The 25,078-nt window shown below is 44.9% G+C and overlaps 1 protein-coding gene and 2 long non-coding RNA genes across 3 annotated transcripts in view; 2 read left to right on the forward strand and 1 right to left on the reverse strand.

The window, feature by feature from the left end:
- The window catches only part of LOC109316053, a 19,092-nt gene extending 8,942 nt beyond the window's left edge, over positions 1 to 10,150 (reverse strand). The window contains exon 1 of the long non-coding RNA XR_002102652.1: positions 10,138 to 10,150. This is a non-coding gene — a long non-coding RNA (uncharacterized LOC109316053). The remainder of the gene's footprint in view (positions 1 to 10,137) is intronic.
- Positions 1 to 11,076, forward strand: part of LOC109316054 — a 20,021-nt gene extending 8,945 nt beyond the window's left edge. The window contains exons 2-3 of the long non-coding RNA XR_002102653.1: positions 8,894 to 8,899; positions 11,056 to 11,076. This is a non-coding gene — a long non-coding RNA (uncharacterized LOC109316054). The remainder of the gene's footprint in view (positions 1 to 8,893; positions 8,900 to 11,055) is intronic.
- A 901-nt stretch (positions 11,077 to 11,977) lies between these two features.
- The window catches only part of ITPR2 (inositol 1,4,5-trisphosphate receptor type 2), a 361,003-nt gene continuing 347,902 nt past the window's right edge, over positions 11,978 to 25,078 (forward strand). The window contains exon 1 of the mRNA XM_019544387.1: positions 11,978 to 12,220. Coding sequence (XP_019399932.1) covers positions 12,129 to 12,220 — 92 coding nt within the window. The 5' untranslated portion in view covers positions 11,978 to 12,128. The remainder of the gene's footprint in view (positions 12,221 to 25,078) is intronic.

Genomic DNA, 25,078 nt, shown 5'->3' on the forward strand with positions numbered 1-25,078 from the left:
TAGTCATTTCAGTTAAACTTTGCTATATATTAATATTTATTATATTATTAATATAATATATGTTGCTTCTAGTCATTTCAGTTAAACTTTGCTATGTAGAGAACTATCAAAAACCCTATACACTATTTATCCCCTTAAAATAGACCTTGAAAGACACATGGGGTTTTTCTGGTCTGTCTGTCCAGAGGAAATTTTACCATCCTTGTGTTACATGTAAGTAAGGGATCCTTGACCCCAACTTCTCCAAAAGTGTAAATACAACAGAATAAGGAAAATCTATTTGTTTCCTTACCAGTAAAGTAACTTACTTTGCTGGTGAGGGTTTTTTCCCCTTCTTTTTCTAGATTGATATAAGGAAATGATATAGGGCAGCAGTTCCCAATCTGTGGTACAGCTACCACCAATGGTACTCAGACAACCTGTCAGTGGTACACGTTAACAGCTTTATTATAATTACTTTATATGACAAATTTGCCGGTGGTACTTAAGGTTGCTCTTTAAATTGGTGGTGCGCAATCTGTCAGGGTTTGGGAACCACTGCTATAGGGCATGGGTGTTTTAAATAGTTCTATTTTATAGTTAGCTACCTATAATTTAAATGTAAATTTTATACAACTTTGTCTATAAATATAGCTACCACTAAAACCCAGAGCAGTTTAACAAAGGACATTCAGGAAAAGTCAGCCCTCTGATTTACCTTGTTGTACAAATATTGAAATAGTGGTTTGTTTCTCAAGTTCATTAAGTGCACACCACATGTAATCCTTTAAATCCATGTGGTAAGGGAGCAGGAGGTGACATTTCTATGATACCTCTTGGCCTGCTTAAGGTGTTCCAGTGTGTTTAGGGCAGATTAGATTTTAGTCCTGGGATACAAGCCTACAAGGTCTACTGAAGACCTGAGGAAGGCCACGTGGTACCTGACAGCTTCTCTAATGTCTCTTGCAGCTGTAGGGTTGGTCCAATTAAATTATATCACCAGAAAAGCCTTGCCTGTCATATGTTTCCCTGCCCTCACAGCTACAACAGTAATTTAATCTCAAGTACTTAACTTGAATGCACAAATTTTGTAGGTTTTTTTCATGATTTAACCTTGCTGTTGTTAGCATAGTACCAACTGCTGAGATTTGTTACTTGGTATGGGATAAAGGTATAAATGGGAAGCATTCCTCTTAATGAATGAAGAAATCAGATATATCTGTGTGATTTTTATATGTGGCTTCTAAAAATTTCAGTTTAGAAGGTAGGCTTTAAAGAAAGGTGGTTGTTTCCAAACCAAAATTTTCTGGATTAGTTGGGGGAGATTAGATTTTAATCCCTGGACCTAAGTAAGGCCATAAGCAAATGTTGCCCAATGAAGCAGCTCAGCTGTGCTGGGATGTGTCCCGGGGACAGCAGATCTGCTTCTTTGGGCAAAACAGCCACCCGTTGTCTTACAGGGTTAGGTCCCTGCCACTCCAGAAGCCTGATCCTACAGGATGACTCTTGGGTTGTGCCTCTGCAAGTGGGGAAACCTGGGCTTCCCCTCTTACAGAAGTGCACCTAGGGATTCCAATTTTGGGCACACCTCTGCAAACAGGGAAACTTACAGGGGAATTCCTAGGGCCCGTAAGATTGGGCCCCCGAAGCTCCTTTTACCTTAAAACAAATAGATGCATGTAAGAAAATAGTGGCACAAATTTACACAGGAAGCCCTCATTATCTGCAGGCTCAGCATTCGCAGTTTAAGTTGTTCGCAGATGTCGAACCCACATTTTAAATACGGTTACAGGAGCTTCTCTGGAGTTGTATGCTTGCTGCCGCCAGGCTCCCACCACTCCTGCCGGCACCACTGGGGCCATGCTCCACCCTCCCCCAGCCACCAGGGGGCACTGTATTCATGAATCCAGTGACTTATTTGCAGATTTGACCATTCGCAGGGAATGTGAGAACCTATCCCCCCCATGAATGGCAAGGGTCACCTGTATTACCTTTGGTTGTGGCCACACATTTGGGTGTTTGTGGTGTGACAACAGGTGTGGGTGTCTTTGCTTTTACTTCATGCTGCCATACAAAATTTTATGGTGGCATAGAGGTGATGTCTTCTTGCAGCCTGAGATTGTCCTCAGAGTTTTGGTAGAGTCAAGATCTGGAAAAGCTTGTTTTTCTAGCTTGATTGTGGCTAAAGTTTAATAGACAAAGTAGGACCAAAATGACAGAAATCTACTCTTGTGACGTGTTCCTGTTTGAGGATGAAACCAGCCTGGAATTTTGGTGCTGTCTGTTTGAAATGTTAACCTGTATTAAGTCCTGAAGTCAGGACTGATCTAGCTCAGCCTAGATCAGTTCCAAACCCCATCACTTGAGCCCATCTCTGGTACTAAATAATTCCCCTGTAATATCCTAAAATATGTTCATCTTGTCCTGGTCTGAAGGGCAGAACTGAAACAGTCTCTCCCCTTAGGGTATCCATCCCAAATTGAACCCTTGGCTTACCACGTAACTTCATCCCACAATCTACTGAGTCCAAGCTGGGGCAGCATCTGCCTACTAGCAGCCCACCTGGGTGCTGCCACCATGGAAGGAAGGACCGACCAGGGTTCCCTACAGCTTGGGGGCTGCTTGCCCTGCTGGCAGCTCATCCCTTGGCTGTGGGAGATGAAGGCAGGCTCTGTGAAAAAGAAAAGATCGGGCCCTTCACTGCTTCCATCTTCAGCCTGCCTCTCCTGCAGTTGTGGGGGTGGGGGGGTGAGCTGTCAAATGGCTGCAATATTACAAAATTATTATCTTGCAAAGTAAACCACATGCTGATGTGGTTTAGTTTGCAACGCAACAAATGGATTTAAATCATAAAAAGCCACTACACATGTACAGTGACACAAGTAAATCACAAAAATGACCAATTTTTGTCACATGTGCAAGTGCCCCAGTGTGTTTCTACATCAGATAGTATTATCTCAAGCCAAAATAAGGAACACATTTCATGCAGTAGCACGAAGGCACCAATGCAGCCTTCATGGAGGACTGCAGCACCAACAGCTTTGAAATATGAACTGGTTATGAGCAATACTGGTTAAAATATTTATTTCTTCTGTAGAAAAGTTCAATTTCTCTTGAAAACAAAGTATGTGTTCAGTCTCTGGCAACCAAAGATTCACGATTTTTTAGTTTTTAGGTTCTTAGTTTTCTTGCGGGGTGGAGGGCAGGAATATTGATTCAAGTAAGATATGATTTTGTTTACAAACAGTTTAGCCAAGGAGCTTTCAACAATATAAAGGTTTGCTGGGAAATTTTCAGTCAGGCCTAAGAAGGCCTTTATCTAGGCTTGCTAGTGTTCAGTTTGGGAAAGGGGAAAGAGGGGTTCTCTAGTTTGTAATTCAGTCCCTTACTAAACTGGAGTTACAGTACGCTCTGGTGATGTATCTTTTTGGAATTCTACTTGCCACTAATTCATATAAACTACAAGGCTATAACTAGAGGGGGGGGGGGGGGAAGGGATTTCCTGCATGAAAATGTTTAGTTAATATTTTACTTCCCACCCCCTACTGAAACATAATATTTCAATGAGAAGAAAAAATTGCCAGTCAACCTTGAAAACCATCATCTTACTCCAATTATTACTTCCTTCCAACTCAACCTCAGAATAGAGACAGCAGATGAGCACAGATAGTAACAATGTAAGTCTACCCATACTCTTCAATCCTGAGCGAAAAAGCTCACTTCTGGGTGAAGAGGGCTATTCAACCTCCATTTTAGGAACACATTGCGTCTACCACATTGTGGATACCCTGTAAATCACTCTGTTACATGATTATTACTGAATTCAAAGCTGGAAAGTTAATTACAGAGATCAAAGTATAAGGGTGCTGTAATTAAGGTCATGGTATTAAAAAAGTGTAGCTGGCTGTTCTTTTGTTTAGTTGATGGCTATGCATGGATCAAGATCATGGAGGAGGGCGGTACATCTGGAGTAACAAGCTGAAAAAATGAAAATATTTTCACTTTGTTCACTAAAAAGAGGTTTTTCTGTTGTTTTTGATTAAAGGGTTAAACACCACAGGTGGCAACATTTTAGAAATCCTTTGAAAGGGGGGACTGCTAAGAGGGAAAATTAAAACAATGTGGCTTTATATTTTATAAATAAATAGTTTATTTTACACAGCCAGGCAAAAGAAAAACCCTGAAAGTTACCCATGTTCCTCTGATGAACAGGTTTCTAGTAACTGACAGTGGACACTGCAAAGCTGAATGCAAACATAGTGCAACTGTTGGCACTCATTTTGCATAGAAATAGTAACTTCATTTTTGTTTGCTTCCTGATGTCTTAACCCTGTGGTTGTAAGCCGATAGATGGCAATGGGGATACTTCCTGAATTCTCTAAATAAAACACAGGTTTTTTTTACTTGCCTTTTAAGAAAGGAACTTTTGTATTTTCTGCTTTAGATTTTTATATTTGGCTCTCTGAATAAACAACTTTAGTTGTTAAACTAGAAAAATATTTTAGAGTATTTTAACATACTGCAAGGAAGAACATCCTCACTTGAAGGGTTTAGAATACTTGTCAGAAGTTTATTTGCATATCAGTTACATTATGGCATAGCTAGAATAACTTCTTTGTTTCATCTAAACCTCTCTAGCTTAGATGCTCAGCTCATAATTGACAGCAGCTCTCATTATTTCTGGGTTTGCCTCTTTCAGAAAATTACTACAGTAAAACATCAAGTGTCCAGATCCTAAAACAAAACACACTTATTGAAAACAGCAACATTTTAAACATAAAAATATCTACTCAACCTCAAAATGGAGACAGCTGATGAGCACAGATAGTAACAATGTAAGTTTACCGGTACTCCTCAATCCTGAGGCAGAAAGCTCACTTCTGGGTGAAGAGGGCTATTCATCTTCCATTCAAGACTTTGGCCAGTTCAGATTAAGCACACACAACTGGATTATCTTCAATTAAGGTAATTGTCAGAGATGACCTGGAACCACTGAACTTGATTAATACAGGTGATTGAATTGGGACTAGTTAGAAGATCCTGGCTCTCCCACAGGCCAGTTGAATGCCCTTGGGAAAGTTATGTCACCAGCCTGGGAAGAGCTGGGGTTATTTGAACTATTTCAGCCATGATTTCCTGGTGCTACCAAAAACCCTGTATATAGAATAACAAAGGTTTTGTATCCTATGTCCAACACTTCTTCCCCCTTTTGTAACCTTAATTAATTCCAAATAAGGATATTTATGTTATATGCTTCAGTGAATGCTTAATGGAATATTTATCACAATCAGGTTTATAATTTGACCCATGTTCTTCTTTTCAAGGAATTAATTTTACTTGATTCATAATCTTCTGCATTACATCAATACCAAGGTTATGATATTGAAAGATCAACTCCAAAGAGAAGAGTAGGGAGGGGGGGAAAATTAGCCCATGAATATATTTATAATTACCCAACTACTCAATTATAATTGCTCAGTTACCTCTTGCCCACAGCAGGAGAGAAGAATTGATGATTTTACAGGTTCCTTCAGGTCCTCCTTTCTATGGTTTTATGATTCTATAAAATGTATAAATCAAGAAACATGTACAATTTCATGCTGGTGTCAGTGATAGGCACAATTTGAGTTCAGGTGATGTTGGAAATGCATCTTTCTCTGATGTCCTTCCCATTTTTCCTTTGTAGCTGGAAATCAATACCTTCTGCTTTGACTAAAATGAACACCAGTGCTGGTTATTGTAAAAGGCTATTAAATTGGCCTGGTCTGCTGTCATTTGAATACTGTCACCTGAATTTATACTTTAAATAAGAGATGTACTGTGTGCATGTCTAGGAATCAAGCCCTTTCACTAATTTACAAATCCATTAAATACTATAAATCTGTCAGGCACTTTTTCAGTTTATGCAGGACAGAAATTAAGCTCAAATGCTTTCTTAAAACATCTTTCCAAGATTGGGTTGTGAAGGAGAAATTAGCATGTGAATATATTGGTATATTTTCATGCTGCCAAAGTTAAAAATGCAAAAAAAAAATCATGAAGTATAAAAATGTAACCGAGTTGTATGTATACATTCTGTACTTGGATACCTTTTTCTGGCACTAAAGTGAATAAACACCTGTTTTTCATGCCTAAATCCTTATTTGATCATCCAAATCCAAGATTTGGAAATCATGGTAAAGCTTGACCCTAGTGCAGCAGAACATTCATATTACCATTTTTAAAATAGGATTTATATTATCTATCCCTGTAAATGTCACTTACAGCTACTAATATGAAAATAGGTATGTGGATATGAAATTTGATTAAGAAAAGGCTCCTTGACCTGTACTGTATGTAAAAGGTGTGCCCTGAAGCATGGCTTGTTAGTAGTGACAGGTTTTGAATCTGGACACAATTTATTTTTATGTTTGGATCAAAAGATTATCAAAGATAACCATTGGAAAATCTGACTCAGCCACCTCACTTTCACCTTGAAGCTAATTGGCTAGCTAACAAACAGTTCCCTTACTCATGTGTTATCATGAAATCAACTACTACAGGACCGTTTCAGTCTGGACACAAGGAAGAATTTCTTTACTGTCCGAGCCCCCAAGGTCTGGAACAGCCTGCTATCGGAGGTGGTTCAAGCACCTACATTGAACACCTTCAAGAGCAAATTGGATGCTTATCTTGCTGGGATCCTATGACCCCAGCTGACTTCCTGCCCTTTGGGAGGGGGGCTGGACTCGATGATCTTCTGAGGTCCCTTCCAGCCCTAATGTCTATGAAATCTATGAAAATTTTGTATAAAACTTTTATTCTAGATAAATTAGGTAACATTCAATCACCATCTCGCACCATGTTTTGCTTTTCTTAATAGACTTATTACAATTATCTCATGCAATTATATTTTTGCAGCTCTTTGTAAAATTCTCATTCAAGATGAGAAATTACCGTTGTTTTTAATGTGCGGATTTAATACTTCTTCAATTGATTGGAAGGCCAGAAGAGACCTCAGAAAATCATCAGGTCCAGCTTCCTGCACCAAGCAGGAAAGATAACTGAGGGTCAGGTGACCCCAGCAAAGTGACTGTCTAGTCTTTTCTTGAAGATTTCCAGGGTAGATGATTACACCATTTCTGGAGGGAGCTTATCCCATAGTTTGGACACCCTTGCTGTGAAGAAGTTTTTCCTTATGTTAAGCCTGAAATCAATCTTCCAGGAGTTTGTGGCCATTATTCATGGTTTTCCCCTCAGCTGCCCTGGTGAACAGTTGCTCACCGATACCTTGAGTAATCTGCTACCAGGTCCCCCCTCATCCTTCTTTTCCTCAGGCTGAAGAGTCCCAAATCCCTCAGCCTTCCCTGATATGGCTTGCCTTTTACAACTCTGATCATACAGGTGGCTCTTCTTTAGACTCTTTCAAGCTCAGTCACATCCTTGTTAAAGTGTGGTGTCCAGATCTGGATGCAGTACTCCAGCTATGGTCTCACCAGTGCTTGTTGAAAGGGTGATATTAACAGTCTTTAAGACAGAACATTTCTGTCCACAACTGAGAATGCAAATTTCTAGATCACTGTTCCCAGACAGTCCTAGGACTGAAAGACTACCACATTTTTAGAAGGAATCCAGCTTTTCATATGGATGGATGGATTAAAAAAATATAAATAGTTTCATTAATTTTATGCTTAAAGATAAGTATGTACTTAAGTAGTTTGCTGGATTTGGGCCTTCAGTCTTGATTTTTCTCCTTTTTCTTTTATTGGCATATTTTACAAATGTTGCTTTTTGCTACTTACCACTAGCTGTGGACACCAACACTAAAGAACTGGATAGACCCTGCCAGTTCATTTCAGGTCAGGTATGTCAATAAACAGCTGTGAGATGGTAGTCATAACTTTCAGCTTCTACCAGCCAGTACTAAATTTGATCAGGTGGCCAAAAGAGAGAGGGACAATGTCTCCACTTAGTATTTAATTGAAAGAGGCAACACAGTTGGTATTCAGCAAATCTGGGAGCCACTTCTATCATATCTGCCTTGACTTTAGCTCAGTGCTTCTCAAGCTATCCGATGTGGCAGACCAGCAATTTTTTTTCCACCCTCCCCAGTGGGCCAGGGACCAGTGCCTGGTTCAGCCAGTGGCAGCAACTGCGTGCAGCAGTGCTACACAGATGTGCGAACAGCTGTTTCTCTTTCCTCACTTCACACAATGTGATGTCACCTGGAGTGTTGGAGCGCATGAACTGTGGCACTATGACATATCAGTGTTATGTTTCTGAAAATATATTTCTTTCTTTCCTGGCAACTTGCTGCGGACCAGCAACCGGTGGCTCACAGACAGGGACAGGTCCGTGGACCACCACTTTGAGAAGCACTGCTTTAGCCCATTAAGCACATCTTTAGCATTTTTTTTTAAAGAAATCTTAGTTGGCGCTCATTTTGTATTCTTAAAATACAGAACGTTCATACGTATGCCATTCCAGCAACTACAGTTTACTTTCTGGCAAGGCTATTACATGACAGTTTTCAGCCCAGAATCAGGACTGGATTAAACACATAGGCAAACTAGGCTTACGCCTAGGGCCCCAAGTTAAAGAGGAACCCAGTTGTGCTTATTTTACATAACATAATTACTGAATGAAAAAGGTAATATACATATACAGTATTAAGTAGGCCCCCATGAGTTTGTTTGCCTAGGGCCCATTAAAGGGTTGCCCTGCCCAGAATGAATGTTAATTGCTGTTAGGTCAGATTCTGAAGATCTTACTTGGGAAAGCTTTTCATTAAGTAAAGGAATTTGAGGATTCTGTCTGCACTTGTTACATTAGTTACTGAACTGAAATTTCTTCTCAGTTACAGATGAAGAACATGGTATAAATTAAATGAGCTAGAGAGAGACTTGAAGTGCATTATAGTATTTTTGCTGCCGAGTCCCTAGTTTGAAATTGATTTTGGTCCCACTTTCATAAAGTGTGCAAGTCTGCCATATAAGTTCTTCATCCATTTTGAGTATAGGGGCATGGATAAAATCTCATTTAAGTACATATGGTGGTAATATTACGTATTCTACTCCTTTGTGGGCAATTTCTGTGTCATTTTTCAGCATCAAAGATGTGGCGGGTGAGAATTGAGGGTGCCCATTGCATTGGGCCAACTTGGCACGGCAAGGGGGCCTTGGGGAGATCACGGCCATCCTGCAGGACTCCATCCCACGATGGTGTGAAAGGTACATGGCAAAGAAGACAGACTTAGAATTTACTTGAAGCAGATAGCACTTTGCATTATCACAAGGGTTTACCTGTGGCTGTTTCAGGCCACTTAATGAGGAAGAGACTATGGAAATCATTGACAAGGAAAAAGTTAGATGTTTGTAAGGAGCAAGATTTGAAGGAGAGAAATGAGTAACTGATAATCAGCAGAGATTCTGGAACAAGGATTAAAGTGATGGAAAAGACAAAGATGAAGAATGGGAAAAGGAATCCTATATGGGAGGCTGCTTTTACATCCTCTTGGACACTGTTTGCTATACACTCTGACTCCATGGACTCCTAGTGGGTCCCCACTCGAAGATGGATAGCACAACAGGTGTTTCAGGGCACCCTAGCCTTATGGGCTATGCATGGCTCCAGCCACCTTTTTACCATGCCCCAAGCCTCACACATGGTACTAATGTTGTTTGGTCTGGGCCTCGTTGTAATTTGGTCCCCTTGTCCTCCCTGGGCTCTCCCTGGCTGTCTCACTCTGCACCCTCACTAGCACTCAGGGTCCGTGCACCCTAGTGCTGCACCCTTGCTGGTACTCAGAGTCCCCACACTGCTGTGGGCCCCCTATGAGGCCTCCTTGTTCCCCTAATAGCCTCACCCAAGCCACCAGTCTTAAACAGTAAAGACAACACAAGACCCTGGGCTATAACATAAATTCCAGCCACCTGGCTATAACCTCATTCAAGCCACACCAGAGGCACTCCATCCCTCACCAGTATCAGATGCTGTACCTGCAGTCAGGCCTCACCCCTTTACTTGCTCTGAGAGAGCTCCTTCCCCCTCAACTACTAACAGGAAGCTACCTTCCTGTCCTTAGCCCCGGGGTTTATATATGAGCCAGTCCCTGCCCCTTCCAGTCAGCTGACTGCTGACAGGTGTGGGCCACTAACTCATTCTGGCTCCCCCGGTAACCAACAGCTGGGGCTTCCAACGCACTGCTAGGGCTCTTCCCCTAGCAGTTTCAGCTTTTTAGAGGAGCAGGGCACCTTAATGTCCTGCGACACACACTATTGAATTGAAGGAACAAAGGAAAGTATCAAAGTCATTTAGTCTATTAAAAATACACCTACATATGCACAGACATAAAACTCAAAATTATGATCATAGCTTTAAAATGTATAAAACAGAAAAAACGTACAGAAGGAAGTCACTCCATAGATATGAATGGTGGTGGGCAGGGGACCTGAAACCATATCAATTCCATTTCTTGTGCTGCTAGATGGGAAAGCTTTCTCATGGCTTCACTCTGTAGAGTTAGCTTTTCTGAAAGCAACAATTTATCCTCAGAAATAATGAGAGAATGCTGGCTTTTGTGGAGGTGGAAAGCTAAATATACAAAGGAGGCAACTTTCACTTTGTTACTCATTTCCTCATGAACATCCCTCACCCAGGTTCATGTTGGTATCGCTTGCAGTTAACAGTTTGATCATGTTAGAGCTGGGTAAGATTTTTGTTTGGCTGAAAAAATGGAGTCTCGAGGCAACCAAGTAAGTTTGTGAATATGGGTTGAATTTGGTAAATCATTTGGGCTATGCATAAACGTAGAGGAAATAAGAAAGTTAGTCATTTTTTTTACTTTTTGAAATGAAACATCTTTTTGTTCCAATGATTTTTAAACTGTCAATCATTAAAAAACAAAAACAAAGCAAAATAAGATGAAATATTTTTGGTTGAATGAAACATGACCCAAAATGACTTTTTTGGTTTGGACTGAGAGGTGAAAAATCCATTATTCACTGGGCTTTATGTGTTATTTTTGTCACCACTAGGGTGCATATCACAGCTTGCACTGCATATGGTCATGCTTTATAATACCAATAGCCATGGAAGAAAATAACAACTTGGGGGCCTTGTCCTGCTCTAGTTTAATTCTCATGGGAAATATTTGCCTCACTGCTGACAGCAAAGTCAGGCCTTAAAGCTGCAGTTGTCTTTGTTGTGAGCTGAGTTTTCAGGGAAGTCTTTGATTCTCATTCAGAATTCTAATCATCCTGTGGAAACTTTCTAGGGCCAAAGATTACATTTATCCCCTTGGAGACTATCTTCTCAAAACAAAGGAAGGGATGTGTGTTGTTCTCATTCAGACAACTTGGTGATCCTAGGTTCCTAGGTTCGAGTGACCCTGAGGTCTGCATCAGATACGGACCAAATTATGTAGTGATTTCACCCAGGGTACTGGAAGTGTAGCCACTTGGAAGATGTTGCAGAGCTTGATGAAAAGAAACAGAGTGGGAAATACACGTGTGTGCATGTACACATACATGCGCATGTATATGGGCACATATGTATGGCTATAGGTATACATGTATATATGGCTGCATATGTGTATATATGTGGCTGTACGTGTGCATATATGCATGTGTGCATGTAGATGCGCACATACACGTTCCATGTTGCAGGGTTTTTGGTTGTAATGGTGTTGGTATAAGGACAGGCAGGCGAGGTTTGTTGAGTAGATATGATATCTTCTATTGGACTGAATAGACCAGTATTACTCAGTTGGTCTAATAAAAGATGCCACATCTATTCAAAGAACCTTGCCCGTGCACACAGACGCAGACATGCCACCCTGAGCCCGTGACCTCAGCGCCGCGCTCCGCGGGGCAAGCCCGCCGCGGGTGCGGAGCGCGGCGCAGCTCAGCGCACCTTGCCCCCGCCCAACTGCTCAGCGCTGGGGCGAGCCGATTGGCTGCAGCTCGCCCGCCCCGCCCGGGACCGCAGCGCAGCGCAGCGCAGCGCCGCCGGTCGCCGCGAGCCGACGTGGGCCAGGGGTCGAGGGCGCCGGGGCTCGAGCGACATGGGCGGCGGGAGGAAACGGAGGAAGGAGGCGTGAGGGGCCGGTGTTGCCCTGCCTTGCGCTGCCGGGGACGGGGCTGGGGTGCGGATTCGCAGCCCGAGCCACCATGTCGGACAAGATGTCCAGCTTCCTCTACATCGGCGACATCGTATCCCTCTACGCCGAGGGCTCAGTCAACGGCTTCATCAGCACGCTGGGGTAAGCGGGCCCCTGCCTCGCCGGGCGCAGGAAGCGGGCACAGGGCAGCGCGCCCGGCAGCGGCTCCGTGCAGCCGGGGGCGGGGCTGGGGCCGGGGAGGAAGTGAGTCAAGGGAAGAAAAAGAAAAGAAAAAAGTTTTTTTCTGAAGGACCCTGGCAAGTGGCGCGCGTCTCGGGGGCTCTGGGGAGGCTTCTTCTTCTTTTTTTCCCTTTCCTGTGCGCCGGCCAGAAGCCTTCCTTTTTCACACAACCTCGGGGCCCTTCAGATGCGGCTGCCCCAGAGAAGCAGCTTGGCCACCAGATCCTCCCTGAATCCCCCTTTTTCTGGGCTTTCCGAGTCCCAGAGCACACTGGCATGTATAGGGGTGTTAGTTGTAGTCGAGTTGGTCTAAGCGTCTAAGCATGTAGGTGCACAAGTTTTTTGGGTAAATCTTTTATTAGATCAACTAGATAGGCCTGACGTGTAGGGCCTGCGGGATTGCTGGAGTGGACAGGCTGTGAGAGCAGATCCCAGGTCTGCCTTGGCTGCAGCACAGGCCCCTTCTCTACCATCCACCCCAAGGCGCATGTGCCAAGCACGGTGCCTTTGCCTGCTGTGCTCTGGCATGTGCCAGGGGTTGCTGATCCCTGGCCTAGAGTCACCTGTGCTAGAGAACCACAATGAAGTTTTTCAGCTGACTCAGAAATATGGGAGCAGGGCTAGAAAGAGGAAAGGCCGGACGTTCTAGATGTATGCTGGTTTTTGAGAACATGCTTAAAGTTGAGTATCTGTTCAGAAACAGAAAAGACCATTTCTTGTGACTGATATGATACTTAAGAACATTTGTAGATTTCTGTCAAAAAGATGTACCATTTCTGCTCCGTTAATTACACTCCCACTAATGTTTGCCTCAAGTGTCATAGTTTCATAGAAGTTAGGGACTGGAAGGGACCTCAGAGATCATCGGGTCCAGCCCCTGAGGTACACTAGGCCTTGATCCTTTAAACAGCAGTGTAGGTGCTTAACATTAAATGTGCATGTATGTCTTTTGACCACAGCAGAATGATTTGTGTGCTCCAAGTTGATCCTATGTGTTAGTTGCAGTATTTGAAGAACCCAAATTGTTAGGGCCTCATATGGAATAGTGCTCAGAGCTTGCAGCTTCTTTTAACCCAAGCTGAAGTATTGACACAAGACTATAAAACTGTACTTCAAAGTTGTACTGTTCCCTGGAGAATGCACTATTGGCTTCTTTTAGATGAATTGGAAAAAAAAAAAATCCCAAATCAAAATATGGACACTTTGCAAATACCTCGGCCACAGAGGAATTTAGTTCTTCAAAAAACAAAATATTAAAAAAAAAAAAGGAATAAAGGGAATATGCCTGTTATTTTTAACTACAGCTGAAGAATTTGTTTTATGGCTATTCTTTTTTGTGTTTTGGGTTTTTTTGCCATTCTTGTAAAAGACTTGGAGGGGCAAATCTTTGAAAGTCTTGCTCATCTCTGCAATCAACTTGTTTAACACGCTTCAACTTCACATGTCTAATTTTATCTTTGTTTAGTGATTTGGTAGTGGTTTTGGTTTGCTTAAAGTCTATTCTATTTTTAACATCAATCAGATAGTTTAATTTCATGGACCTGTTTTTCTCTGAACTACACCTCTTCAGAAAGTCATACTTAACTAGTCTTTCTTTCTGGAGCTTTTATTGGTGTGAGAGTTTTAGGTCAGCCTTTCAAATAAGTTTAAAAAACATCATCACAGAAAAACACAATGAATGACAATAATAATATGTGGCAATAAAATCAGCTTTTTAGTAGAATTATAATGATTGAGTGGCCTCAACTGGAAGATTCAAAACAGTTCTAGTGAGTTTGTGTAATTTAAAACAAGCATGTATCCTTACTGATTTTTATCAATGAAAGCGTCTCCTATATGGTATAAATTGTAAGTATGTAATTGATGTACATGGGGGCGGGGTGGGGCCAAAGTGGTTCTAAACCCAGTAGAGTGCCGGTCAGCGTAGTCTGCCTTTTAAAAATGTTAATTAAATGCAGGAAAGTATATTCATAACAATGGCTAAGTGTGTAAGCCACCAAAGAAATTCACTGCTAAGTGAATCTTATTCGCTGTTAATTAACAAATTTATGGTTAGGTACTGTATTGCAGAGTGTGCAACAGTAGGATTGTTTATATCCAAGACCTCTGTGACAGAGAGCTATAGGTCGAAATAAGGATAGAGTGAAAGTTTTAACAATAAAGTTCCAGGCTTTTGTGTCATTTTAGTTCTTTAATACTATTGGAAGTCAGTTGGTTTCCAAGGTCTTTCATACTTTTTATCTTCTTATTACCTCCTATTCTTTCTATTTATCCCTTTCATCAAATTGTAAACATCTTTCCATGATTTTATTCCTCTGTTTCTAAATATTCCTTTTTCTTTTCTACCTGTAACTCTTTGGTATTTGGTTCGCACCCCCTTTTGCTTTGGGATTTAAAATGACAGGAGTCACCATTTCAAAACCTCTGTTTTCTGCACCTTCAAATAATTGTATATGTGTTCCTGTTCTTATAAGCCCTTTCTTCTTTCTTAGGGCCACTAGTTTTTTAAACTGATTGTTTTTATTGGGCTTTTTGTCTTGTTGCTTTGTTCTGTTTTCCTCCTTCAGCACTATAAATACATTGAAATTGAGGCAGAGTAATTTTCTTCATCTCTGTGAGAAATAGCAGCATTATTTAAAAGTAGAAATATTTCTGCAATGACTTCATTTAGCCAAAGGTGCTCACATGGCTTCTGTTGTGATAGCATTTGAACTCCTTTCATGTATTAATTCCCACAGTATTCCCCTGTGTTAGGACACAACTATTTTATAGATGGGTAGCAAAGACTAAGGAACTTGCCCAAGGTCATGTCATCAGTCTGTGGTGGAGAAGGTAGTTTAAAGAAGGCTCCAGAGTCCCAGGTTCACAAACTAACAGTTGTCAAGAGATAGATTGCTCCTCTGCCTCATTCTCTTCCCCCACTCCATATGATGATCTCTTCACTTGGATGTGAAGGCTGTGGATTTGCTCATGTCTGTGGCTCCTTCCCCTTTGTTTTGGGAGACGGGATCTATGTTTGAATGAAGAGGAAGGCAGGGGGACAAGCCAGGGCCACTGCCTTTGGTAACAGTCAAGGAAATCGCCTTTCTTCAAGATGTAGCTCCAAAATCAGGGCAGAGATGGCCTTGAAGCAAGTGTGAATTGGCTTGATTTCTGTGGGCCTGGTGGTTGATCCCCGTGGTTGCTGTGGATGCTGTTGGCCAGAAAAAGGACGCTGCAACACTACATAATATAGTCTGTACCAGTGGTTGCAATCACCCCTTTTGGACTGGTTGTAGAACGGGTAGGCAATGTTTTTTGGCCCGAGTGCTGAAAAACACCACAGTGCCTACCTTGGAAGGTGCCGGCATGCCAGAAAAACAAAATAAGGGCAGGCGGTACATGGCAGGATGCCCTGATTGTGCCTCTTGTTCCCCCAACTAAGGCCCCTGCCCCTTGCCTCCTGCCCAAAGCCCCTGCTGCCCCAGCTCGGGCTCTGTGGCTGTCAGCAGCTACCCTGGCTCTGGGGCCAGCTGCAGCTGGGAGGCTGCAAATGGCTGTGCCAGGCTCCAGAGCCCTGGCATCAGCTCCATACCAGCATGTGCACGTGTGCCTTGGAGTGGGCAGTGGGGGAGGGGCCTGAGGCAGCGCAGCCCCTGTCTCTTCCCCACTCCTGGCACAGAGCTGGTGACTGGGCTCTGAAGCCTGGAGCAGCTGTTTGTAGCCAGCCCAGGCTCTGGGCAGCTGCAGCAAGCAGTGGTCATGCTGCAAACAGCTGCACCGGGCATCAGCTCCATGCTGGCAGCAACTGCATGGGCCCAGCTGTTTGCAGCCTGCCCACTGCTTGCTGCAGCTGCCCAGAGCCTAGGTTGGCTACAAAGAGCTGCGCTGGGCTCCGGAGACCTGCCATCACCTCTGTGCTGGGAGCAGGGGAGAGCCAGGGGTTGTGCTGCCTCGGGCCCCCCCCCCACTAGCTGCTCTGAGGCATGCCTGCATGTGCCGGTACAGAGCTAGTACCAGTGCTTTGGAGCCTGGTGCAGCAGTTTGGAGCCTCCCAGCTGTAGCCGGCCCCAGCTCTGGGTAGCTGCTGCCAGCTGGGAGCCCAGGCTGGTCCCAGCAGGCAGCTGGGACGCTGCAAGCCCTGCTGGGAACAGCCCGGGCTCCGTCGCTGGCAGCAGCTACCCGGGGCTGGTCATGGCATGCTGAGCAAAATGGCCTCATGTGTCATGCTCGGCACACATGCCAGGGGTTGCTGACCCCTGTTGTAGAAGATATGCAGGGGGAGTGAGACCAGCCCTGAAGATTTCTGGTAGGACCATGCTGTGGAAGGTAGACTGGTTTTGACCTTCTTCTTTGTTGTACTTGCAGGCCTTCTTTTTGTGCTTCAGGGCAAGACAGACCCCTTATATTGAGGTACTTCTAGGTTAGGGACATAAACCAGGATAAGTGATTGGAAACTGGTTCAAATCTGTGACACAAGAGAAGTTCAGCACACATGAACCGCTTTCACAGTGGCCAGAACTGGGTTGAGGTAAACCTGGATGGATATATAGTATCAGACTTAACTGACTTAGGTTAAATTGGTTTATAGATCTTTTGTCCCAGATCCTCTCCAGATTCAAGTTAACTCACAGTTGCACAGTATCCCAGGATGCTTTATACTTTCCCCACAAATCCCACCCCCCCACTCCCTTGTAGGGTGGGTGAACTAACTTTGGCCCAAGCTGTCTGCTTCAGCCAAGCAGGGAGTGCTCTTGTGCCCCACTAGCATCTGGCCTGAGTGACTGCAGGCATGTGGCTGCATTTCCAGAATCAGAAATGAACATGTTCACTTGCTTATTGGTTCAGTTTATGAAGCTTAGACTAGCCGGCAAAGATTGAATCAATTCTGCCTCAGGCTTTTTGACTATCTATACTTAACCCTAATGTCTGTGGGGATGAAGAGGAGCTGGCAGTGGAATTACTGGTGTCTTTGCTTGAATGGTTTGAGCCTTTCTCTTGTTACTTCCCTGACCACATAGCTCAGGGTGGATCAGAGTAGCCCAGTATTTTCAAAGGCTTGTTAAATCACTATAATATTTAGTCCATCAAGTAGCTTAACAAGAACTTCAAAGCTAACTCAAGTACAGTGATTCTGAAGCAGAGAGGGAGTTCTATTTATTTTAAGCTGTCAACAGCTAATTGTTTCTTAAACAAAGTGAGAGTTGGGTAGTTCAATAAATAAAATATAAAAGTTCACAGCACCTCTCTAGGCAGGGGAGGTCTGTCACATAAACAGACATCACTCCTTAAATAGTTGACAGGACTTATTATGTCTGCCTGAGGGATGGAGTTTGTTAGCAGATGCTTAGTTTCATAATTTTTGTTTACTTCCTGAGGCATTGATTTGGCACACCCATTTTCCCCTGAAAACTTTATGTAAAAATATGTGTATAAAAGGATAAATGATTTAAATGCCAGGTGTAGGCAGAGTATTTGAACAACTCAAGATCTGAAATAGTCCCTTTATGGAATATTTTAGTAGTTAGAATATTTCATAAAATACTCTGGAATATATTAGGGGTGCGCTGATAGAGATTTTTAAGGCTGATATCGATAACCAATTTTTAAGAAGGCACACTGATCCGATTTCCGATATGCAGCCCAGCAGCTTGAAGAGTAGTGTCTGGCTGGTAAATCTGTTGTAGTGAAAGAGGAGGGGGAAGGAAAGAGGTGTGTGTGTGAGGGGAGCAGATTGAGGCCCTTGTGGTGTGGGAGGGAGTGGGAGTGGGAGTGGGAGTGGGGCTGGGGGAGGCGCTGCCCAGCCCAGCTGGGGCAAGGCGGAGTGGGGTGCGGGATGGCGCTGTGGCTTGTCTGGAGAGGGAGGGAAGTGAGGGGGCTTGCTGATCTGATATTGGTACTGATGTATCGGTGCACCTTTAGAATATATCCATAGAATATTCCAGTTGCACAGGGTACGAGAGATAGCACTCCCTCTGCAGCTGGAGGGGATTCAAACCCACCTTTCCTACCTTTGAGGAAAGAGCCTTAATGCCAGGCTATAGGGTAGGCTACACTACCCCATAGGTGGTAGGTGATTATATTCTCCATCCCTCCTTTTGAAGCTGTTCCACTTTTACAGCAAATAATTCAAGATTCATTGGCTTAGAGAGGGAGTGGAAGAGTAAACATGATGTGGTAGCTTAGGCATTAAGGTACTCAGCTGAGGGAAATATCTCCATTCTTTTATCTTAAACAGTCATTAGATGTAATACAGAAACTGTCTTGGGGGTGGGCATCAGAACTTAGGTCTCTTCCATTACAGGTCTGAATCCTTTCAGGCTGAGGGGGGAATTGAACCTGGACAGGGTCTAGGCCAGCAGTTCCTGAACTGTGAGTTGCAACCCAAACAGGGTTGTGAGAAATCAAATCACTTTAATGCAAGGGCGAGCAAAATATGGCCGGCCAGGCCCTTTCATTTGGCTTGTGAGTGCCCACCAGCTAATTGTATCTGGTCCAGTCAGTGTACCTCACTCCCACCCTCGTGCATGGAAGAGCCCAGCCCAGGCATCATGCAGTTTCCAGGCAGGGCTGCTGCTGCCACCACTACTGCAGCTGTTGGGGGACTGGCTTGGCTTCCCTGGCATCCCGTTGGCACCAGGTAGGAAATTGGCAGGGTGAGGGGGAGCTGCGGCTGGGTGGGAGCACACAGCATGGGGCCAGGCTGCGTTGCAGCAGAGTCTGCACCCAGGGAGGCGGTGGGAATGTGGAGCTTGGGTGAGCAGGATGTGAATGTGAGGGAGGGTGGGGGTGTGGAAACCCTTCTCGCACATTCCCCCTTATGGTGCACAGCCTGTGCTGCCGGCAGCAGCAGTTAGCGGGCACTTGTGGCCTGAACAGGTGCTGTTGCCCAGTGGCACATGGCTCCAGCCAGTGCTGCATGTCCAGCCAGGCCAGCCCACCTCTATTGTCTGGGGCTCTGCAAGGTGCACATGCAGCTCTGTGTCCTTGGGGGAAGTCCTGCATGACTGAGCCAGGTACCTTCTCTGCCCCTGGGTCTCCCAGGACCTTCCTGGCAGGTGGGTGGGGAAGGCAGCTGGCTCTACCATGTGGGGCTTCTTCTGGTGGCATGGAGCAGCACATGCACCATATGAAGACCCACATGATAGAGGCAGGCTGGCTTGGCTGTGCTCGTTGCCATCATACGCAGCACTGGCTGGAGCTGTGCAGTGCCTGTGAGGGCTCCAAGCACCCCGAGTGCCTGCTGCTGCTGCTGCCACTGGTGGTGGGGGCTTTATGCCATGGGGAGAAGTGTGCAGGGGTGTTCCCACATTCTCCCATCCTCTCATACCTCACAGACCCCACACACCCAGACCCTGCCCCCCCACCCCCCACATATACACCCACAACATAACTTATTGCCCCCCTACCCACAGCCACATCCTTTTACAAAAGTACTTTACAAACATAGATTTTCATATTTATATACTGTATTATATGTTGTTCTGTAATACAAGAACTTTAATATATACAGAATGTTGTTTTAATGATGTTTTGTTTTTGTTGGTGTCTGGGGTCCTGTGAATTTTCAAGTGTCAAAATGGGGTTGTATTGGAAAATAGTTTGGAAGCACTGGTCTAGGCCATTATATAATGGGTATTGGAGGTGGAACCAGCAGCTACTCTATGCTTCCCCCTGCAAGCAAGTCTTAAAAGAAGAGTGGACTCTGCTGAGTATTTTGAAAGAACAGGGTGCAGGGCTGTGGATAGATGTACCTCCCTGGGACCCTGAGATAAGGTACTTGGAGGGCAGGATTTAGGACTCACCTTAGTCTTCCTTTTTTTCCTGTTGTCTGACTCAGGGCAGTAGTATGTTGAGATTTTTAAGGCAGTTTCCTTCTCATCACACTGGCAGTGTTGGATCCCATTCTGAGTTACCTCTCCTTATTCACTATATAGTGAGCTGTACATGCCTAACACAGGATTCTAGTCTGAGAGCCAGGCCCATGAATGATAGGTGTTGTGATGTCAGAATTTTAGGTGTTGAAGGCATTTGCTAGATATGTTCGTCAGGTTCCCACAAGCACAATCATAGTTAGACCAGATGTTTCCACCATTGTCCATTATGAGCAGGATTTGAATTACACTTTGACTCTTGTGGGGGTCTGTAAAAAATAAATAAATTGGGCTGCCCATCATGATGCCATATTAAAATCAGAGACCCTGCCACATTATGATTTTAAAATCTTAGAGGGGGGCTTTCATTTCTTATGGGGGGGTGGAGGGGACTCAGCCCCCCATGAGCTCCTCTGTAATTCAAACCTTGGTTATAATTATTTTGTTACCTAAAAAATGAAAAGGGAACACTTTGGGGTATATAAACCCAGAAGGCTGCCTTTTGGTTTAGTACAGCCAAAGTTGCCATTCCATGGGAAATCCTAACCTTTCAAAAGATTTTTGATTTGGGGCCACCAAGATGCTTTGTCTCATTACTGTAGGTTTATTTACATTCATTTTGTTTTAATTATATGTTAACTGTAATATTTTAATATACTATACACATAAAAGTGTGAGTACTAGTTGTAATGGAAGTAACATTTAAGTCATTGTTGTAGTCAAAACTAAATATTTCAATTTTTCCTCATTTAAAATATGTACAATTGACCTGCTCAGACAGAAAAAAAAATCAGTTTTGATGAAATTGCTAATTTGCATGAAAAATGTTTCATTAACATTTTAGATTAAAGATTTAGATTAATACCACCTTTTGTATTTATAATTATTTTCACAGTATTTTCAACTGGGTTCTGCCTAGAGTTTGTGGCCTGACTGCTAGACAGAGTGCAGACATATAGTCGGAAATTGTCCTTGCTACTGGACCAGACAGAGAAGACTTTAAGAGGAAAAAAAAATATCTGTATGACTATCCTCATTCTATAGATAGGGAGCAGAGGCCTGGAAAAAATTAAATAAGGTGCCTCAGGTCACACACACAGTCTTTGGCAGAGCTTGACAATGTAGCCAGGTCTCTTAAATCTCAGTCCAGTGCCTTACCCTTAAAATGTGGGTCTCATGGTTAACAGAATAAAGCATATTATGGAAATGTGTTGTGAATGGAGAATTCTCTCTCACTGGTCTTTTGGTGCAATGGGAAAAAGTATGTTTGTGTGCATGGTGGGGTCATTGTGGTGGGTCAGTTTTGGGGGAAAACTGATGTCAGCTGCAGACCCCAGCAGGTGGACTGTATGGTTGACACATCTAGTCATCCCTGTTACACCAACATAATGCTCCTCGGTGTTGACACTTCATGCAACACCATTTTGGAACACATAGTTAAGAGTTGTCTTTCAGGAAGGACACCCTTAGAGATGGTGGGAGAGAGATTTACTCCTAAAGAAGAGAAAAAAAAATACTGGAATGTTTTAGCAAATACATATACTTTCTTAAGCTGGCTGTTTACATCATCTGGAACAGCTTCTGTTTGCTTTCAAAATGCAGGGACCACATTGTAACAGGGGGCCTACTGGGGCCAATCTCCGCGTGGCCCGCCCACCTGTTCTTAGGCAAACTGCCTGCCTTCTTGCCCACCACACCTAGGTCTTAATTGATTAATTAATAGATGTAATTAGGTGGAGGCTGCCCATTTTCTGCCGTGCTGCTAGGGGGCGCTATCTGTGGCTCCATTCCTCCCCTACACCGCAGCCCAGGCCTCGCAGATGACATCCTGATGTTCTCATATGCACCAGACCCCATGATGGGGCCCAGAATCCTGCTGTAGGACCCCCCAACTGAGTTCCTCCCTTCAGGCAGACTCTGCTGCCATCATACTGGGTTATATATCTCCCTGCCACCAGTCCCCCTTCGGGTGTGGTCCCCTCACTGGGACCTTTGGCTCACACTAGCCCCAGCCCACCTCCAGGCCAGTTGGGACCCCAGGCCCCTGGCTCTTGGGCGTCTGTCTCGATGGGCCTCCTTGACCTTCTGACCCTCCTGGTCCTGGCCCCCGCTTGGGCCAGTCAGGGGAAGCTCTGGCAGGCCTTGATGTATGACCCATACTCTTTTCCTGGGGTCCCCCTCTCTGGGTCCTCCTCCAGAGACATGGGGAGCCGGGGTTACCTCACACCACGGCTGGTGCCTCAGGGTCTCACAGGGGACTCTCATTCCCCCCTTGGGCCGCAGGTTGTGGTGCTATTACCAGTGTTATATTTGACCCAAACTCTGCTTCCCCACATTGGAGGACTTACTGGGGTCAGGACTCAGCTCTCTCTGGCTGAGCCCCCCTCTCCCTTCACAGGGCTCCACACACTGCCCCCCTCACACTGGAGGCTTGGGCTTGGGGCTTCCCTCCACAGGTGGGTTCAGGTGGCTATAGCCATGCCTGGCCCTCCAACTCTCCTTCTCAGGGTCTCAAACCCCCATGGGGCTCAGGCAGCCTTGGCCACACCCGGCCTTTAACTCTCCTCCTTGGGGCTTGCATCTCCACAACTACCTCTGATGTACACGACCCACCCAAAGGTGAGGGATAGGGATTAAGGCACCCTGACCTGCCTTTCACTGGGGTGATCACTGGCCTGGCATTTCCTGGGGACTCCCACACCACTGGGAGCCCCACCAGGCCACCCACTCCCAGCAGGGTGTAGTTTCTCCTACCATCCCCTACAGCTCCTCCCTTATCTCCAGATGAAACTCAGCAGCCCTCAGACCAGGCAATGTTCTTGCCTGCCCTCCAGCAGCCAAACTGCCTTGTTTATATAGGCAACCCTGAGCCTAAAATGGCTGCCCTCATTAGGCACCTGGAGGCTGTCAGCTCCAGGGCCTTAAAGTGGCAGGCACACATAGTGCCCTGCCACACACATCATTCTACATCTTTTGAAATGCCTAGGACAGGTTTCACTGAACTCTGTAAAACAGCTTTTTCATTATTTTGCTTGATTTGTCCGTGGGCTTCATGACAGACTACATTGTACTAATTTTCCTCTTTTATGAATTGTTGACACGTAAACACATAGTGTGAGTGAAGAAGCTGAACAAAGGTGACATGTAGTTAGAAATACAGGTATTCACAGAATTGCCCCCATAACTTACTTTACAGGACAGTTTTCATAGGGACAAGTAGCATATATACAAAATGGAGAAATGAGGTTCAGCTCTGCTACCTTGGGTCAGAGGACATTTCATTTTCCAGGCCCATTCTCCCATTGTCCTCCTTGCTGTTAAGGGTAGGGGCCCACCGATAAAGATTTTCTTGGCTGATACTGATAGCCAACTATTAACCAGCCACATTGGCTGATACTGATCCGATAACCGACCTACAGGAATGCAGCCGGGCAGTGTGGAGAGCAGGTCTCTGCAGGTAAGTCTGTGCAGGGGAAGGAGTGTGTGTGTGTGTGTGTGTGTGTGTGGGGGGCAGATCAAGGGCCCCACTGTGGGGGAGGGAGTGGGGCTGGGGGCCCTGCCCAGCCAGGTTGGTGCGTGGGACCCAGGGCTGGGGCAGGCAGCAGGACAGAGCCACAGGTGGCTTGTCCAGGGGATCAGTGTCCCAGTGCTTAAAAACGGCAGCGGGAGCACTTGAACTAAAGCTCATTTGATAAGCTTTAGTTCCAAGTGCTGCCAACACCATTTTTAAGTGCAGGGGGTCCTTTTAAATGGAGCAGAACTGAGTGGGGTGAGGGCAGATGTGGGTTATCCTCTGTGGGTTTGGAGCGCTCTGCCCTACTGCCTTTGTCCTGTGAGCCCTGCACCGGTTGCACATCCCCTGCCCACCTGGCAGTGGGAGGCACAACTTGCTGCCCCCACTGCTGCCAGGTGGACATGGTGTGCATGGCTGGCATGGGCCTCCCAGGGCAAAAGCAGTAGGGTGGAGAGCCCCAAGCCCACAGTGGATAGCCTGCACAGATCTGGGGGAGCACATGTCCCTGCCGTGCCTCCCCCGGAGGATGCACTCAATGGTGGGAGCCACTTCTCCTATGCCCCCTGGATGAACTCCCTGCAGCTCTGTCTTGCTGCCCACCCTGAGTCCCATGCACTGCCTTGGCAGGACAGCAACCCCAGCCCCTAACCCTGCCCTACTTCCTCCCTCCCTCATCATGGGGACCTTGATCTGCCCCTCACATGCTTCTTCCCCACTGCAGACTTACCTGCAGAGAACAGCTCTCCATGCTTCTCAGCTGCATTCCTGGCCACACAGAGGCTGTGCTCATGCATGTGGCACCCTCTGCATCTCACTGCTGGTAGCCCCAAACAGGACTCCTTGCTGGCTAGACTGCTGCCCTCCTGCAAGGGGAAACCTGCCATTTCTCAAGGGAACCCAGGCATCTGGGGTCTCTGGCCCTATGGGCAAGAGGGACCCCAGGCGTCTGGGGGTCCTGGCCAGAAGGCATAATTAATTATATTTATCGGTGAACATTATTGGCTACACCAGCCAAAAAATCTGATAGCTGATAATGTAAATTTCCCTTTTATTGGTGTCGATTCAATATGCAACTGATATACTGGTGCATCTCTAATTAAGGGTCAGCAACAAAGCTGATGGCACTTTTTGGTGTTGACATACCTGTATACACTAAGAGTATTTTTTCTGTCTGGTGGAGTAAAGTTACCAGAAATGTGTTCCTCTGTATGCTGTCTTAATAAAAATCTACTCTGATTTCTGTGATTGAATGTACTTCTAGGTAACTGAGAACAGCATTCAGCTCTCAGCTACACAGTGCACTTCTCTGATTATCCTTCTTAAGCATGAGCCATAATACAGACTGTATTTAATACTTGTATTGATTTTGCAATAAACTAACTGCACACAGAAATGTAGATGTATAAACAAAAT

The sequence above is a fragment of the Crocodylus porosus genome, unplaced genomic scaffold (genome assembly GCF_001723895.1).
Source record: "Crocodylus porosus isolate Cpor-Errol unplaced genomic scaffold, CroPor_comp1, whole genome shotgun sequence".
In the NCBI taxonomy this organism is placed as follows: domain Eukaryota; kingdom Metazoa; phylum Chordata; order Crocodylia; family Crocodylidae; genus Crocodylus; species Crocodylus porosus.